The sequence below is a fragment of the Lycium barbarum genome, chromosome 11, assembly GCF_019175385.1.
Source record: "Lycium barbarum isolate Lr01 chromosome 11, ASM1917538v2, whole genome shotgun sequence".
NCBI classification, from domain to species: domain Eukaryota; kingdom Viridiplantae; phylum Streptophyta; class Magnoliopsida; order Solanales; family Solanaceae; genus Lycium; species Lycium barbarum.
Window position 1 is genome coordinate 22,215,237 of NC_083347.1, and position 20,530 is coordinate 22,235,766.

A 20,530-nucleotide genomic window follows, 5' to 3' on the forward strand; every position below is an offset into this window, starting at 1 on the left:
CCTAATCAATTGTAAGTCTGGTCGGTTAACCATTGTTAATGGGTCTTAAAGGATGCCTAATACCTTCCCTTTAGACTAATTGAACCCTTACCTAGAATCTTAAGTTTCGCAGACTTTTAAAACAAAGTTAACTTTAAAATAACTTTAATAAATTTAGGTGTCCTAATTCACCATAAATAATTAGGTGGCGACTCCTTAAAATAAATAAAAAAATAAGAATCACCAATATGTTGTACTTCTACTTTAACCCGGTTAAAAAGGGGTATGACAATACAGGTCCTGCCCAATCACATACACAAGACAAACCGCCAAGAACTCGTAGGCCAACCGCTAGAATTTGGAAATTTATGACTAAGGATAAGGAAAGACAAACAACTACATGTAATTTATGTAGACAAGAATTTGTTTTTAGGCAACAAACTAGTAAGGATGGTGGAACGGGTTCACTAATGGGTCATATGAGAGGTAAACATAAGGAAATTTGGGGAGAGCAAATGGGTTCAAATGTATGGGGTATTCAAATGATAATAGACCCACGAACCGGTAAAAATTTTAGCTATGACAAGAAAAAAGAGCGTGTAGAAATAGCTAAAATGATAGCTTATGATTGTTTACCATTTTTCTTTCCTTCGGGTTTGGGGTTTGTTACTTATATTCAACGTTGTTACAATCCAATGTTTGAAGGTATTCCTAGAAAGTACTTGCAGAGCGGATATTATAGATTTATATAAAAAAAAAATATAGGTTTTATTTACACCATGTATTTAATTCTTTAAATTATAGTGTTTCTCTTACCGTCGATTTAGGTTTTAGTCTTAACGAGTTAGATTTTTTTGCTATTACATGTCATTGGGTTGATGATAATTGGGTGATGCAAAAAAGAATTATAGCTTTTTTATATGATGAAGGGAAAGGTCGTCATGACGGAAAATTTTTAGCGAATTCAATGTCAACTATTATGATTTTTTTTAACATTTATAGAAAAACACTTTGTGTTGCTTTAGATAATGCTTCTAATAATATAAAATGACTGGTCTTTTAAAAAAGGAATTAAACCCTCCATAAAAAATATTTTTCATGTGAGATGTAGTTGTCATATTTTAAACTTGATTGTTAGAGATGATCTTGACTGTTCTGAAGATTCTATTCAAAAAAATTAAAATGCGGTTGCTTTTTTTTTTTTTTTTTTTTTTTTTTTGTAATGCTACTAGGCAAAAAATGAGAGATTTTAAGAATTCTTGTGTGCAAAATGGCCTTAGACCTAGGAAAATTCAAGTAGAAATTGACATTAGCTGGAACTACACTTACATTATGTTACAACAAGCATATGATTATAGGATTCCCATACAACAAGTTCACAACCATTTTAATACAGATAGTGATGATTGGTTAAATATTACCGATCGGGAAGATATTAAGGAATGTATTGAATTGTTACAAAAATTTTATAATGCAACTCTTACTTTTTCTAGACAATTCTATTCCACGATAACCGAAATTTTAGCCTACTTAGCAGAAATAGCTAGAGTCTTACATGAGTATAAAGATAAATCCGGTTATCAAGCGGCTATTTTTAATATGACAACAAAATTTAAGAAGTATTTTTTTTCCATCCCAACTTTATTTATATTGGGTTCTCTTTTAACTCACTGTTTTAAAATGTCTTATACTAGAGCATTGGTTGGTCAAATTTATAACTATTTAGAAATTGACAAGGAAGTTGAACCATCTTTAGAACAAGCCCGCGATTGATGCGTTTAAAAAAGTCTTTAGTCATTATTCTAATTTGGAAGAAAGTGCTACACCTGTTGCTCCACGCCCTAGTACTTCTAAAAGTAGCAAAAAGGGCTTGTCGGGTTTTTCGAATTTAAAATTTTTACATTCACATCCAACTCCTTCTCATAATCCAAACTTTGATGAATATGACCTTTATTTGATGCAGCCAAATGTAGATATCAACCAACTAGATGATTTGGACGTCTTAGCATGGTGGAAGAGATACAAGGCGAGTCATCCGGTACTTTCAAGAATGGCTCGAGATATCCTTATGGTTCAAATATCAACTGTGGCTTCGGAGAGTGCATTTAGCCAAGGAAGACAACTAATTGGAGATCATAGACACTCATTATCCGGATTTAGCTTGCAAGTACTAGTTTGCATTCGCGATTGAATTAGATCGAAGCGACGCAACCAAAACTCAGAAGCGGTGGAAGGCGAAGAGGAAGAGTTGAAGATTTGATAGCAAGTGGAATAGACCAAATGGAAGACTTTGAAGATATATCCATGACCGAATATGATATGGCGGATATTAGCCGAATGATTGACACTTTTTGATTTTATTATTCTACTACTTTTTTGCAATTCATGTATTATTTGCAAGTTAAACAAAACTACAACTTGCAAATAAATGTTATCCATGAATGAATAAAATATATGGCTCATTGAGTTTTCTTCTATTTACTTGTGTTCATATTTTTACTTATATTAAATTAGGAATATACCTAAAATATACTAAAAATATACTTATAATAGACATCTACTTAAATTAAAAAATAGAAAGTTATATACTTGAAAAATAACTAAAATATACTAAGAATATACTTAAGTTATAAAATAGAAATTTATAAATTTAGAAAAAACTTAAGTAATAAATAACTTAAGTTATAATACATATAGCTTAAACATATATAAGTATATATAGTATACATATAACTTATATATATATATATATATATATATATATATATATATATATATATATATATATATATATATATAAGTTATAAGTACATACAGTATACATATAACTTAAACATATATATTTATTTAAGTTATATGTATTATAACTTAAGTTATTTATAAGTTAAGTTTTTTCTAAGTTTGTAAATTTCTATTTTATAACTTAAGTATATTTATATTATAAGTATCTTAGTATATTTTAGGTATATGTAGTATAACTTAAACATATAACTTAATATATATATATATACACACTAGTTATGTGAGGCCCGTGCTGAGCCCGGGCCCAAACTCAAGATATAAAAGTACATATTTTAACTAAAGAAATATAATTTGTGTTAGTACAAGTGTACAACAACAACAACAACAACCACCATATACCCATTGTAGTCCCGCAAGTGGGTAGTTATATGAAAGCAAAATTTTCATTCCACTCCTTTAATACTTTAACTTCCATTTTGATGAAATTATTTACTTCAAATCAAATGTGGAGCCAGAATTTGACATTTATAACTTATGTATCCTAATTTTCTGAAGTTATTTAGTTCCAAATAAATAATCTATACATAGTTAATGAACTTTGAAGACAAATACATACTTTAACTTTTGCAGCGGATGGAGCTGCTTCTCTCTTAATTAGGAATTAGGGGTTCGAACATGGATATGGAAAAAATCTTTGGAGGAAGGCTCCTCCCGAATAAGCGCGATACAGAACGAATTATTTGGATTAATTGGGCTCAAATGCGGATATCAAGCACCAACCAGAAAATCAAAGAACATGAAAAATGAGGTAGGAGGTTCGATAGCTTTTGAAAAGTAGACCTTAAAAATAAAAAACAAAAAAATTGACTTACATAAATAAGATTAGGACCTAAAAGTAATTAATTAAAAAGTTTTAAAAAATTTGAAAATTATTGTGAGGACTACAAAAGTCTCCAGGTTCGATAGCTTTTGAAAAGTAGACCTTAAAAATAAAAAACAAAAAAATTGACTTAAATAAATAAGATTAGGACCTAAAAGTAGTTAATTAAAAAGTTTTTAAAAAATTTAAAAATTATTGTGAGGACTACAAAAATCCCCACATTTGCTCTTATATATAATAGTAACAAAAAGTTAATTTGAGGGATCATGTATTACCAAAATAAGTTTGGAAGTGTCTAGATTTATTGAAAATATACTTTAATATATATGCAATAAATATCAAATACAAGGGTAAAATTGAAATTGCAAACCATTTGGTTAGGAAACTCTCCAACAAGAAAGTTGAGAACTAACTAAGGCCTACAAAATTCATTACATTGCCACTTATTATATATAGTAACATATATGTTGTTAGTTAGTACATATATAAACTTTACTTATACACTTATATAACATATATAAATATACCTACAATATACTAAGAAATATTATAATATATATATACTATACAAAAAATAAAAAATAAAGGGTTTTTTAAACGTTTAAACCCGGCCGGTTCCGGTTTCCAATTTTGGAACCGGTTAATCGGTAACCACTGGCCGATTCCTACTTTTTGACCGGAAACCGACCGGTTTTCTAACCGGTTGTTGGTCCGGTCCGGTTTCAACCGGTTAATGGGCTTACTAATGCCGAATGATCTTCATAACAAACTACAGTTTAATACAAAATGGGCAACAACAACTTCACCAATGCAACAGAGGGGCCAGGAAAGAAGGGCAAAACTTATTGCACCGAGTTTTTCCATCCAACCAACGGATGCAAGACATGTGTTTTCACAAACAAAATTTATCACATAACCATGACTACGTGATATGCATTCTTACTTTAATGTTTGGTTAATAAGGACAAAACGATTGGTTGGGTGTCCAGGCAAGTATTTACCCGCTTGGAACAGTAACTGTTGTGTGGAGAGACTCCATAGCTACTAATAAACTGTAAACCAAGCTAAGATAAGCTCTTTACGCTATGCTTAAACACAACTTCCAGGTCAACCTCCACCACAATACAATCATTGACAAGATAGCCGTTTTTCTTACCATGCAACTGAGTTAAAGGCAAAAAACCTTGATAACCCCAAGAAGGCGAGCTAGTTGACAACCACATACAGTCTGTAAAAAGTAAAACAAAAAAACAAAAAAAAAAAGGAAAATAGAAACTGTTAGACATACAAAAAAGAATCTAATATATAGGGGAAAAAACTAGTGAATTATAGTAGTATGCATCTTGCAAGAATTCCATATGAAAATTTGCTACTGATACAAATTAAACAAAAAAATATTTGCCTTACAAGATGGCTTCTTGCATCCACCATTTATCTGATCCTTGAATTTGCCTTCACTTTTGGATGGTGATCAAAGTCCTTAGCATCAACAGAATATAAGAATATTGAGACATTACGTCCCTTATTTTTTACATTGCCTTTTGGATTTAGCCACAGCTTCCTACACAAAAAATTAACACAAGGATTCAGAAAGAAATAAATTCAAATGATTGACGGTACAGTGGAAAAAACCAATATATACGACAAACAATTATGCGCCAAGGAGATGAAGTCAGTACCATTTGTAACCTCCCACAGTAAATTCTTCAGAAAACCAATCTTTGCCAAGATTGGAGAAATTACAGATCTTCCATTCACACTTAAATGAGTCATTATATTTTACCATGGACAAACATTCACCTACTGACTGCCTTTGGACGACGAATATCTCTGCTCCAATGACACACTTGTCATCAACAAGGTATCCGTTAGAAGCCTCTTTGAACGTTTCGTGAGAAAGAAATTTGGGATGTCCCCATAAAGACTTGATAGGTTGAAAGCGCCGCATTTTCCTAAATCAAGGCATTGTAGCATCACAGTTGAACCAATTATTGAAGAAAAACAATGGAAGTTACTCTGCTGATCGGACTGTCATCAATGCTATTTCAAGATATCATATAACTAGAAAGCTTAGATGAGATACACTAGAGAGAAATGTATATGCCAAGAAAGAAAATAAGCTTCTATAACAGACTAAAATTGTACCTCGCACTGAAAGATAATTGTCACGGAGTTGATTGAACAGAAAGAAGGTAAATATAGCATTGACCTCCCAACCAGCAAGCAGGGAACTTGTTCCCGAAATGGCCAAGTAAACTGAAATATGTTCACTTCCATTTTCACGTGCGTTCCCATCAGGATAAATGATCATTTTCCTGTATCAAGTCCAAACGGTTCAACAATATAATTCAGATCATTTAGCTGTGTAGTCTCGTTGTACTAAAAATGTTCATAATTCCTTAACTAAGTAATGTACAACTGGCAACAATTTGTCCTATTTTATAGTAACATAAACTGACTAGCCATGCAGATGACAAAATTGGTGTGAGTGACATGATTAAAGAAAGGAGTCTTAGTATATTTACGTTAATTTCTGCACAGAACTAAAGAGAGAAAAGTCTATCATTTTTTGACAAAAACAGAATGAAATTATAGACTTCTCCCTATTCTTCTGCATATCTTATGGAATTAAGCTGATTTAGCTAAAGTTAACACTTGATTTCCTGTTTAAAACTAAACAAGTCGTTAGACTATACTAAATCAAGTTGAACGGTCCACAAAGCAGTGGCGGAGCCAGGATTTTCATCTAGGGGTTCAAAAGTTCTAAAAGGTAAATACACGAAGAAGTCAGAGGGTTCAACATCTATTACATATACATAAAAAAATAATTTTTAACTTTGAAAATACACCGTAATTTTTTGCCGAGGGGGTTCGCATCCCCCTGGAGCTATCGTGGCTCCGCCCCTGCCACAAAGTCATCATCATTGATCCACTTCTTATTCTGTATTTCTTCATTTTAAACTTAAGAAGGATCTACCATCTCCCAAAGAGTTGTTATTTTCATTTTTTTGGTAAAGAAAGGAACTTCATATTAAGACGGGAAATTAAGAGTCACTATCACTATAAGCAGGGACTGATTCCCTGCTTTGTTATTTCCGATTTGTCTTATTCCGACCTGCTTTGTTATTGCCTATTTGACCTGCCTGCTTTGTTATTAGCTTATTCTGAGCTGAGAGTATCTGAAAAAGCCTCTCTACCTCCACCTCCCAAGGTAGGGATAAGGTCTGTGTACACTCTACCCTCCCCAGATCCCACTGGTGGGATTACACTGGGTATGTTGATTGTTGTTACTACAAGCAGAGACTGATCTGGAAGATTCAATCCAGATAGTCTTCGCAAAAAGGTAAATAAGTCAATAAAGGTAAAGAAGGGAAGTAGCATAGCGCAGCACTTTTCATTACCTTTATGTCTACTTCCTAAGCAATGAAGGGAATTGACATTTCTAGCAGTGTTATTAAAAGATGTAGAAAATTGAAGATGAAGACACTCTATTTAGGAATTTTCACTGTGTAATAATATTCATCAGTCTCTACATCTATTTATATACAATGTTTTATTCTTTCACGTGATGGGCATTTTTGTTTCTTATTTCAGTCAAAGAGTTGAGTCTCTTAAAAACAACACCAGCACACTCATTTGTCTCCTTTACTTTTCTCTCTCTTTTCCTTTGTGTTTTCCACCCGTTTCTTCATTTCTTAAAAGCAACACCAACACACTCATTTGTCTCCTTTACTTTTCTCAAAGCATCTTTTACGTTTCTCTCTCTTTTCCTTTCTGTTTTCCACCCGTCTTCTTCATTGCTCTTTCTCTTTTCCTTTGTGTTGTTCATGGGGGTTTTGTACTCCAACATCCCCCCTCAAGTTGGAGGGGATAGTCATGACCCCCAACTTGTCCAAAATCGCTCTGTGAGAAACCCCAGAAAGAGTCTTAGTAAATAGATCTGCAAGTTGATCTTTAGAGGGAACAAAGGAAAGTGTAATCAGACCGAATTGGAACTGTTGGCGCACAAAATGACAGTCTAATTCGACATGTTTGGTGCGTTCGTGAAAGACCGGATTACGGGCTATATGGATGGCAGCTTGGCTATCGGAGTGGAGCGGAATTGGGAGTGAGATCGGAGCAGAAAGATCTTCAAGAAGACGGATTAACCATGTAAGCTCAGCAGTAACACGACGCATGGACCGATATTCTGCCTCTGCGGAAGACAAAGAGATCGAGATTTGTTTCTTCGATTTCCACGAGATGGGAGCACCTCCAAGGGTAATGAAAAACCCACTAACTGATTTGCGAGAATCTTTACACGATGCCCAGTCCGCATCGCAAAAAGCCAGTAAAGAAAAGGATGGATTGGAAGATAGTAAAATTCCTTGACCCGGATCTGAGCTCAAGTACTGTAAAACTCGTAAAGCAGCTGAGAAATGTGACAAACAAGGTCGCTGCATGTATTGGCTCAGAGCAAGAACGGCAAAGGACAAATCTGGGCGAGTATTGGTCAAATAATTCAACTTTCCGACCAAGTGACGATAAAGCGTGGGGTTATCCATGCGAGGACTGTCATCTGCTCGAAGCTTGGAAGAAGGATCCAAAGGAGAGCCAACCTTAGGCAAATGAGAGACATTGAATTCGAGAAGTAGATCTGAGGTAAACTTTCTTTGATTCACAATAAAACCATGCTCTTCTCGTAAGATTTCCATGCCAAGCAAGTAGTGAATTTCTCCCAAGTTTTTAACTTTGAACTCTGTATTGAGAAAACATTTGATATTCTCGAGTTCACTCAAATCATCCCCTGTTAGGAGAATATCGTCGACATAGACTGCTAGGATGGAAATTAGTGGTCCATTTTGCTTAAAAAACAGAGAATAGTCGTTTAAGGAAGAGGAATAACCTTTGAAACTTAATGCTCCTGCAAGTCGAGCATACCACTGCCGTGAAGCTTGCTTTAAACCGTATAGAGATTTTTTCAGAAGACAAACATGATTAGGACTAGGAGGTATCATTCCTGCTGGAAATTTCATAAAAACCTCTTCTTGGAGGTCACCATGCAAAAACGCATTGTTGACATCTAGTTGTGAAACAGACCACTTTTTCTTAGCTGCAATGGTAAGTAAGCACCGGATAGTAGTCATTTTCACAACAGGTGAAAATGTTTCTCCATAGTCTATACCCTCTCTTTGGACATCCCCCCTCACCACAAGCCTTGCCTTAAGTCTTTCAATACTGCCATCTGAGAGGTGCTTTACATTGTAAACCCATTTGCAAGGTAAATCTTTTTTTCCCTTAGGTAGCAGCACGACTTCCCAGGTTTGATTATTTTCCAAGGCCTTAATTTCTGAGTTCATGGCCTCTCTCCATCCTGGATGTTAAGAAGCCTGGCTGTAGCAACTAGGTTCAGTAATGTTAGAAATAGAATGGAGTAGTTGCTGATTGTTGATAGATAAGGAAGAGAAAGCATAATTCCTAGGCTTATGAGAGTGATCAAAGCAAGTTTTCCCTAGATCAGTGAAGATCACACTATTGCAAATGTAGTATTTTAGATAAACACGTTCATGAGAGATCCTGCTAGACCTTCTTGGTGGATTTGTGATAGGGACAGAGGTAGAAGGAGAAATTGGTGGAGTAGAAGAACCTGAGTAGGTAGGCTCAAGTTGTGGTGATAGAGGCTGATCTGTAGAATTAATTTGGTGAGGAGAACTTAGTGGCAGATGATCAAAAGTAGTATGTGGAGGTTCTGAGGGTGTAACTAGGTGAAAAACATCATTTACAGGTGGAGCTGATTGAGTTTGAAATGGAAAATCAGAATGATGATCTAAGGAAGAAGGGGAATTGAGGAAAATAGGTGTGTGTGAGTTATCAGATGAGTTGAAAGGAAAGTGTGATTCATGAAATCTCACATCTCTGGATACAAATACTTTCTTTGTATCAAGAGACAACAACTTATATCCTTTTTGTTGTAAAAGATATCCTAGTAAAACACAAGCAGTAGCTCTTTCATCAAACTTGGTCCTTCCCTGTCCCAGGGTGGAAGCATAACACAAACACCCAAAATTCCTTAAATGATCATAAGTAGGCTTTTGTCTAAACAATATGTCATAAGGTGTCTGTCCCTTGAGCACACTAGATGGCAATCGATTAATGATGTGTGTAGCAGTTAGAATAGACTCTCCCCAGTAGGACATAGGCAATTTGGATTGGAGCATCAATCCTCTAGCAATCTCTAAGAGGTGTCTATGCTTCCTCTCAACAATTCCATTTTGTTGAGGGGTAGCTACACAAGACAGTTGATGCAGAATCCCCTGTGAGGCTAGAAATGCTGATTCTTGTGTGCCTTTCCCCAACTCCAAAGCATTATCAGACCTGATCATTTTAACTCTCACATTGAACTGTCTCTCTACCATAGATAGAAAGCTCTTTAATACAGGGAAAGCATTACTCTTAGTGCTTAGTAAGAATGTCCATGTTCCTCTACTGAAATCATCTACTATGGTGAGAAAGAACCTGAATCCATTGTAAGTATTACACTTGTAGGGTCCCCAAGTGTCTATATGGATGAGATCAAAAATGTGTTTGGACTTTATGCTACTAGTAGGAAAAGGTTGTCTAGTTTGTTTAGCTCTAGGACAGACATTACAAATAAAATCAGAATTGAAATCACAAGGAAGAAAACTTAAATGTTTCATTGCTGAAAATGGGAGATGTCCTAACCTTACATGCCAAAGCTTTACATTAGGAACAACATTAACATGCACTGGATTAGAAACTGAAACTGATTGTGAAATGGAATTTCTTCCTTTTGGAATTGAAAATACATCATTGGAATTGAAATTACTTCTAGACTTGACACTATTAGGCTCCAATAGATAGAGTCCCTCTCTAACTTCACCAAAAGCTTGAGGACTCTTCATTGAAAGGTCCTGGAACAAACATCCAGTGGTTGTGAATAGGACATCATATTGAAACTGGACACAGAATTTGTGGACTGACAACAAATTATACTTAAAATCTGGCACAAGAAGCACATCAGTTATGACATGACCTGGTAAAATAGAAATACTGCCTATATGAGTTACACTTACCTTGAAAGAATTAGGTAAATTGATATTCAAAGGCACAAGGAGAGGAATTAGAAATAGAAAAGAATTGGGATCAAAACACATGTGTTCTGAAGCTCCTGAATCAATGATCCAAGTATTTTGTTTAAGACTAGTAAACACAGAACTTGAGTATTTAAGAATGGTACCAGCCACTGCATTTGCATTGATTCCTGTTTTTCCTGCTTGTGTCAATTTACTTTGCTTGTACATTTGCATCATTTTTGCAATCTGTTCCTTGCTAAACTGCTCCTCAAAATTCCCATCATTGACTCCAAAATCTTGTCCTCCCATGCTTTCCTCTGCCTCATGAGTTAAACTTGCATTTGCTTTAATCTGGGGCTAATAGTTTCTGGAATTAGTGAACTCAAAATCTGTAGGGAATCCATGCAGTCTGTAGCAATCATCATGCACATGTCCTGTTTTTCCACAATAGGTGCAAGATACATTTGGATCATATTTCTTCTTACCCCTAAATTTGTTCAGTGGCTTGGCAGTCCTCTGGTTTGAATTATTATATTTCTGATATGTGCTTGGTCCTCTCATTGCTTGGTTTTTAAATTTCTGTGCATTTCTTCCCTGTCCATTAGCCATGAATGCTGCAAACTCAGCAAATAAAGTGCTGTTTGGTTGTTTTGCCTGACCAATTGCCATAAATGATCCAGAATCAGAGGGAAAGTGTGCATTTGCATATACTTCCCTCTGGTTCTCATCCTGCAAAAGCAAGGAATATGCAACATCTATTCCAGGCAAGGGATTCATCATAAGTATGTTACCCCTTGCCTGAGCATATGCGCCATTTAATCCCATTAGGAATTGAATCAACCTCTGATCTTCCAGGGATTTTGTTAATTTTGCTTTCCCATCACAAGTGCATTCACATGAACAGCAAACAATCATATTTATCTCATCTAATTCATCCCATAACCTCTTAAGTTTGGTGAAGTACCCAGCAATGTCACTATTACCTTGTACTAGTCCTGTCAACTCCTTTTGTAGATGGTAGAGTTTGGCACCATTTGACTTGCCAAATCTCTGTTCTAGACTGTCCCAAAGTTCTTTTGCAGTCTTGGAGTTCATCACACTGTCTGCAATATCCTTAGATAATGCATTTGATATCCAGCATATAATCATATCATTGACACAACTCCATTGTTCAAAATCTGCAGACTTTAGATCTGGGGCTTTACAAGCTCCATTGATAAAACCAAGTTTCCTCTTGGCTGATAGAGATAGAAGGATGGATCTCCTCCAACCTGGGTATCCTCTTCCATCAAAAACAGTGTTGACTAGAGTCATACCAGGTGAATCTGAATTGTTTAGGTGATAAGGATGTCCATTGTCATATGTGATTCCTTTCTCACCACTGCCTGATTCTGTTACATTTGTTTCAGGCATTTTGGCTTACTAAAATTTGAAGATGATTTTGAGATTTTGACACAGATCTCGATCGAGCTTAGAGTTGCCCTGATACCATGTAGAAAATTGAAGATGAAGACACTCTATTTAGGAATTTTCACTGTGTAATAATATTCATCAGTCTCTATATCTATTTATATACAATGTTTTATTCTTTCACGTGATGGGCATTTTTGTTTCTTATTTCAGTCAAAGAGTTGAGTCTCTTAAAAACAACACCAGCACACTCATTTGTCTCCTTTACTTTTCTCTCTCTTTTCCTTTGTGTTTTCCACCCGTTTCTTCATTTCTTAAAAGCAACACCAACACACTCATTTGTCTCCTTTACTTTTCTCAAAGCATCTTTTACGTTTCTCTCTCTTTTCCTTTCTGTTTTCCACCCGTCTTCTTCATTGCTCTTTCTCTTTTCCTTTGTGTTGTTCATGGGGGTTTTGTACTCCAACAAAAGAAGGGAAGTAGCATAGCGCAGCACTTTTCATTACCTTTATGTCTACTTCCTAAGCAATGAAGGGAATTGACATTTCTAGCAGTGTTATTAAAAGCGAGCGCCTTGTCGCCTGTGGCGAGAGGCGAGGCGATGGAGTATCGCCTTTTTCTGGCGAGGCGAGAAGAGCCGACGAGGCGATGAGGCAAGAAAGGCGTTGCCTTCCAAAAAAAAAGGCTGAATTAAAAAATAAAACACAGAGTTAGGGCTTTGCGATACTTATCTCTTTTAGTCGACTGGAAGTCTCCAACTGTGCAACTTCTACATGTCTCTGTTGAGAATCTTAGAATTCAAAAACTTGAAAATCTTGAAGAAGAATTAGTAGGCGTTTGGACATGCGATTTCATCTCATGAGATGAAATCCCAAATCATCCAAAAAGGCATGATTTGGGATTTGAAATAATAATTTCAAAAAATATAAATGTAAAATTTTACCCATATGTTTATATTTTATAAAAAATGACCCATAAGTTGGTAGATATATTTACCAATCATGTTTACCAACCATAAGTTGGTAGATATATTGTTCGTACCATGTGGGAGGATTATATTAAAGAGTAGATACATTACTATTCATGTTAAATTTTCCTTTTATTAAACTAAAGTTTGATTAATTGATGTTGTATTTTTTAGAAATGCCTTCTAGTAGCGTATTAATTTTATTATGAACTATGATTTACACATTTGGTAAGATTGTATAAGAATTGGGAAAATTTTGATGATTTTCACAACTTGTGGGGTTTTTATGTTTATAAAAAAAATTGCAACTTAAAAAATCCAAATTGCATGTTCAAACATGATTTCAGCTCACGATTTTATCTCATGAGTGAAATCATGTCCAAACGGCTCCTTAGAATATCCTTTTAGTGTTGCAGGTCATATGAATTATTGAGTCATTCAAGTTCTAGGCTTTTAGTGTGTACTATCTACTTTTGATTTTTGAATTACAATATTTGCTAATATGTTATTGGTATCGAAATTTTGATAATTTAAATATGCAATTAAATATTTTAAATTTTTGGTATTAATTGCCGCCTCATTTCAAAAAGGCGAGACAGGCCCTTGTGGCCTTTTATCGCCGCGTGACTTCCAAAACACTGATTTCTAGTGGAAAAGGGAAAAATGGGAAACAACATTTACCCCCCTCATCATTCAGTTAAAATAAACACATACAAATATATAATATCATGAAATAGTTAATAAAACAATATCAAACCTCATTATTCTCAAACTCCGATCCTTCAAGAAGGGGAAACTCATTTAGCTTGGTACTTCATAAAATGCTCAATGGAAAATATAATTTAAGAGCTTAATAATGCATTAGCGAGGATTGACATACGAGTCTTACCATTTATAACCACCAGCCTCGAATTCATTTGATTCAAACTTCTTAATGTCACTCTCTGAGAGTAGGGAGAAAGACTCAATTTTCAACAAATAGTGTGCTGGTGAAGTCTCTCTAACTTCCACTGTCATTTCTGCCCATATTGCACATCAAACAAAGAGGATAAACTTTATTGCAATTTTTCTTTTTCAGAAATCAAGAGGAAAATAAGTCAAGTAATATTAGTTCCATTTAATAATTACTGTAGACAAATATCCTTCAATAAATAAAAGTGTTCTTTCTAGTGACTAAAACTTTTAGATAAGGTGACACAATTCGATATCAGAACAGGCAAAAGATTCCGAGTTCAAATCTGGCCACCCAAAAATTGATAACTATTTCCACTTATTGACCCATGAAAAAGGATACTGTGTAATCTCGCTAAAAGCTAAAATATGACCAGTCAAGTAATGTTAGAGTTCCACTTCACGATCATAAACATGACAAAGTATCTATATAGAGATATTTAAGTAAAGACAACCATACTACTCGTTTCTAGCAAAAGGGTCAGCTAAGATGGACTTCACACACGCACTAACGGTCTATATAGAGACACACACACACACAAATAAAGACCAAAAGAAAGAAACACGTGTAACTTCATGCTTACTGAGGCACATTCGAACACTAAGGGCTCGTTTGGTACGATTGATAAGAAAAAATAGTCCTGGGATAAAATTTAGTGCCGCTTTATCCCACGTTTGGTTGGAATAAAAACTCGGGATAACTAATCTCGGGATTAGTTATCCCGGGATTATAGTGTTTTTTTAGCCCGCCTTAAGGGTGGAATAACTAATCCCGAGATTAGTTATCCCATGATAAGTTGTTTCCAACCAAACGAGCCCTAAGGGTGTGTTTGGTATGGATCAGAAAAATATTTTGCAAATTTTCAATGTTTGGTTGGTCAAATATTTTGATCTTCTGAAGCAAAATCAAGTTTCTAAAAAAGGAAAATGAATATTCCAAGTTCGACATCTAGGGTGTGTTTGGTATGATTGGAAAGTTTTTCGGAAAATGTTTTCCTTTTTTCTCTTGTTTAGTTGCACTTAACATCTTGGAACAACCAGGTGAAAATGTTTTTCATAAAAATTTCAGGAAAAAACATTTTTCGGATTAACAAAAACACACCAATGCATTCCCCAAAGCCCCACCCCAACAACCCCCAACTCCACCCCCACCCCAACAAACCCAACCCCACCCCTCTCTCCCACCACCCTAAACCACCCCCCACCCTACCACAACCCAAAACCCCAACACCAAGCTACCCACACCCCACCTTCCACCACCTACCCATCCCAAACCGCACTCCACTGCCCCCAGCCCCTACCTTCCACCCCCACCCCCTTCTAATTTTCTTTTTATAAATTTATAAGAAATGGAAAAAAAAATCTTACCCCCCCCCCCCCAAACCCAGCCTACACCACTTCCCAACCCGTATTCCCCGTCACTAAAAGTTGCACTCCTTATTCAAAAACTTCATATTGGTTTTGCTTTGAGTGTATGTAAATGCTCTTAAAATGATATTTTATAACAAGTGTACCAAACACAAGGAAATGAGTAAGAAAATCATTTATTTTCTGAGAAAACATTTTCTTGGAAAATATTTTCCTTACCAAACACACCCCTAGTTTCCACTTTCCACCGAAACCCCATAACTTGACCATCCACCCCCGAACCCTCACTATCCATCCCATGACACCCTAATAGTTTTAAAATTATACACCCTCCGTTCCAATTTAAGTGTCTTAATTTTTTTTTTTTTTGCTCTAGAGTGTCTGTGTATATCATCTTGCATGGCAAGTTTAAAACTAAAATGGCTAGTTTAAAACCAGAATATTCAAAGCACATTATAATACATTACACACATTTAATTTAGGACCACAAAATTCCAAAGATTTTCTTTATTCCTTACACTTTTTGTCAAGTCAGACTAAGACATTTAAATTCGGACACCGGGGGAGTATATAAATATTTTTGGGATAATATAGTATTATTTTTAGCTTACTTATGGAGCACTAAAAACTAAGTAAAAAACTCAAATATTTTCCAAGAATTTTTTTTTAGTAGAACATTTTCCTTCGTACCAAACACACCCTAAAAAGCAAATAAAATATGCATGTAGAGACTAAACCTTCATCTTCAGAAACAATGGACCCCATGTTAATGGTGCTGAGCGTTATGCAAAACCCTAGTTAGTTCCCTATGTTTGTGCTGCTCGCCTGCCCTGTAGTTTTGATATATACTTTGCAAAGTTCTTTCCGCTTTAGAGTTCTTAAAGGATTTGAATTTTACGGTGCGTTTTGGACTTTTGGAGAGTCATCCGTGGCTTCCAAGAAAGCTTTGGAGTTAAAAGAAGTCCGAATCTTTCTTTTAAAAGGCTTTTTGGAGACTCGCCTGGTCTCACATGGGGCTTAATTTTATTAGGCTTACTCCTCAAGCGCCTAAATATATTTAACGTCCAACGCTTGAGGCTACTCAATAATTTCTATTAAGATCATGCGTCAAATACCTTAATTAGCACTGTTGACTCTCAAATTCTTTAAAAAATGAATAATAAAAGTTCAATTCATCTATAAAAATATGAAGATTGGTAACTCAAATAACAATCCATAGTAGTGTTACATAATTACTAATTGACGATATCATGACGATGAATATTATTTGAACATCTCTCTAAAAATAGCTAGACAATTGAAATTTATATCTTTACTTTCTAATGGTCTTCATGTCTTATTTCTATGTCTCACAAAATTATCAGACTTTTATTATTTTGCTATTTGAAAGCAATTTTATATTTATGCATGAAAGAGTAATAATTTAATTTACAGTGTTGCATGTATTTATTGATTATTCTTTTAGGGAGATAATATGTGTAGCTTGATAATTTCTTTTTTAGAAATTTGTGACTTTTCGACTGTTTGGAAGTTAACGCAATATAGTTGATATGTATCTCATGATAAATTTAACACTATTGCATTGTTTACAACACAACAACAACATACCTAATGTAATCCCATAAGAGGGGTCTGGGGAGGGTAGAATGTATGGAGACCTTACATCTACCTTTTGCGGGATAGAGAGGTTGTTTATACTTGTAAAATATGCTAGATATTTTGTTTCTTATGAGTTTCTTTAAATTTCTTAAACTATTAATGTACTTTTTACTTTTTTTGCGTTGGTATTCTATTTAACTAAAGAATAAATTAAAAATTAAAGATTCATTGGACTTATGACTCATATTTCGAGGCTTAGATATCATCCATTACTATTAAATTGTCCCGACTCACATCCCAACCTTTTAAAGCACTGGTTTGAATTTTCCCAGTGTTTTCGAAGAGCACAGTGCCTCTTTTCGATGAATCCGCGACTTTTCTAGCACAAAAAAAAAAAAGTTGAACCAAACTAGTACAAAAAAAAACACATTAATAGGTTTCACGTACAAAATTTGTGCGTGAATGAAAGGCCCTGAAATTCCTTAGTCAACAAATTACAATTTCAATTATTGTTCTCAATTGTACATGTAGAGTAGCCAAATGTAGGTCTTTGGAATTGCGGACTCCTCTATTTTTTAATTAATAATACATAAAAGCTTAGGCGGATTCAAAATTTTTAATTTATGGATTTTGAACTCTAGAAAAGTCAGTTTACTTTGGATAAATTATTTATGCATATTAAGTGATTTCTTAACAAATAAATATTTTTAACCAAATCTAGTAAATACTTACTTCGGACACCTTTTCAACCCCTCAAATGACGATCCGAACGTTTACGTATCCATGATGTATTAGGCCTACATTATTGTACGCAGAAAAAAATATCAGGTTCTATATAAAATATTGACGTTTCGGAGTCTTGACACACGACTAATCGTTGGTCAAAGTATGGAAAAAACACTAAGTTTTTTCAAACAAAACTTACTTCGGACACCTTTTCAACCCCTAAAATGACGATCCGAATGTCTACGTATCCTTGATGTATTGGGCCTACATTATTGTACGCAGAAAAAAATATCAGGTTCTATATAAAATATTGACGTTTCGGAGTCTTGACACACGACTAATCGTTGGTCAAAGTATGGAAAAAACACTAAGTTTTTTCAAACAAAACTTACTTTGAAATGTCAATATTTGAAAAAACTTAGTGTTTTTTCCATACTTTGACCAATGATTAGTCGTGTGTCAAGACTCCGAAACGTCAATATTTTATATAGAACCTGATATTTTTTTCTGCGTACAATAATGTAGGCCCAATACATCAAGGATACGTAGACGTTCGGATCGTCATTTTAGGGGTTGAAAAGGTGCCCGAAGTAAGTTTTGTTTGAAAAAACTTAGTGTTTTTTCCATACTTTGACCAACGATTAGTCGTGTGTCAAGACTCCGAAACGTCAATATTTTATATAGAACCTGATATTTTTTTCTGCGTACAATAATGTAGGCCTAATACATCATGGATACGTAAACGTTCGGATCGTCATTTGAGGGGTTGAAAGGGTGCCCGAAGTAAGTATTTACTAGATTTGGTTTAAAATATTTATTTGTTAAGAAATCACTTAATATGCATAAATAATTTATCCAAAGTAAACTGACTTTTCTAGAGTTCAAAATCCATAAATTAAAAATTTTGAATCCGCCTAAGCTTTTATGTATTATTAATTAAAAAATAGAGGAGTCGGCAATTCCAAAGACCTACATTTGGCTACTCTATATGTCCAATTGAGAACAATGATTGAAATTGTAATTTGTTGACTAAGGAATTTCAGGCCTTTCATTCACGCACAAATTTCGTGCGTGAAACCTATTAATGTGTTTTTTTTTGTACTAATTTGGTTCAACTTTTTTTTTGTGCTAGAAAAGTCGCGGATTCCTTTTCGATAAATACTCCAAGAAAACATTTAATTGACTTCTATTGCAGTTATTTAAAACATAACCAAACCACAAATGAGAGAGAGAGAAAATGAAATAAACTATACAAAGTTATAGCCTGTTTGGCCAAACTTCTAAAATTAGCTTATTTTAAAAGTACTTTTCAAAAAAGCACTTTTGGCGAAAAGCAGTTTGTGTTTGGGCAATTAATTAAAAAAGTACTTTTGAATAACAATTAGTATTTGGCCAAGCTTTTAAAAAGTATTTCTATTTGTATTTTTCTCAAAAGTACTTTTAAAAAAAGTGTTTTTGAGCAAAAACAGTTTTTTTTAGCTTCTGAAAAACTGTTTCTGCTACTCCCTAAAAGCACTTATTTTCTCCTAAAAATTTGGCCAAATACCTCACTTTTTTTCAAATAAGCATTTATTGAAAAAATAAGTACTTTTGGGGGGAAAATAAACTTAGCTAAACAGGCTATTATCATATCAATATTAGACAACATAACCTCTAGTACTCTCCATACACACCAACCTAGTTATATGAAGTGGAAGTGTTTGTTGGTAAAAAATTATTTAAATGGTTTTACACTAGGCTAATAAATATAAAATTATGTCTTGCGTTTTTTATTTAGAAAAAATAACTTTTCCCGCAATTTATTCATCTTTCCAAAAGATTACACTTTAATAAGAGGGAGTTTACAAAAAGTTGCTAATACTGCCTAATCCGGTATCAAAAATAGACATCTATCCTATACGAGAGATGAGGGCAATATAATGCATAGTAAGCATGGATACTTGGTCACTAAAATGAACATCAAGTATCCAAGTCTACAAAAAATGTAACTAAAACTACAAATGTGTACACTAGAATACACCAGCTAATGTGGTTCCCAAACGATATCATTTTTCTTCCTCTTGGTTGTTCTGAAGGCAGTGATGCTCCATCTATCCATGGCAATGAGTCCTTTGAATTATGGAGGTAACTCCTCAAAGACAAAATACATATTGTTGTTCTGAGCACCGTTGCTTAGAGTGTCGAGTTTGTCCGCAACTTGATCAGCTTCTCTATAGCAGTGTTATTGTATGAACCTTCAAGTCATCCACCTCTTTCTGGATCCTCCATGGAGTGGTATTGAGATAATTTACACAATAAGATCATGTCCATTATTTAGGCATCATTTGATACCAAAGAGTGAAAAAAAAAAAAAAAAAAAAAAAAAAAAAACTTCTATCCAGTTGCTACTACCTTCTCCCAGATTCAGAGAGTAGACAAAAGAAGATGACCTTCATAGTTCCTGACCCCATCCACTTCCACACTTTCCATTCTTGCAACTGCCATAGGAATTGAGCTTGACAAAACCAATAGATGGCTTCATCCATTTTACCAGAACAATCCTTAAAGCATTTAGATTTCTTCCCATAAGTAGTGCAATGCTGTCCGAAGTTGATCTAACCTGAACTCTGAATGTTGGGTTCATGTGGCCATGATTCTTATGCCCGTCATGTTAGCTCACCATTTCATCACTCCCTGCTTTTGTAGCTACAATCTTAGGCATGCCATCTACTTTGTAATACGTCCTCCGCTACTCCTATCTCTGTCTCTCTGTACGCAATAAAGATTATGGAGAAACTCAACCATTTTCTATCTGATGTGCCCTTCGTAGTTCGTGACTACACACTACTACTACTA

General features: G+C 34.7%; 1 protein-coding gene across 1 annotated transcript; it reads right to left on the reverse strand.

The window, feature by feature from the left end:
- Window positions 1–4,665: 4,665 nt before the first annotated feature.
- LOC132619555 (BTB/POZ and MATH domain-containing protein 2-like) lies at window positions 4,666–14,068 on the reverse strand. Its single transcript, XM_060334420.1, has 6 exons — window positions 13,941–14,068; window positions 5,747–5,916; window positions 5,617–5,641; window positions 5,281–5,553; window positions 5,140–5,162; window positions 4,666–4,829 (listed from the first exon to the last, which is right to left on the reverse strand). The coding sequence occupies exons 1-6, from the start codon at window positions 14,066–14,068 to the stop codon at window positions 4,666–4,668; spliced, it is 783 nt and encodes a 260-aa protein (XP_060190403.1).
- Between the last annotated feature and the right edge of the window lie 6,462 nt (window positions 14,069–20,530).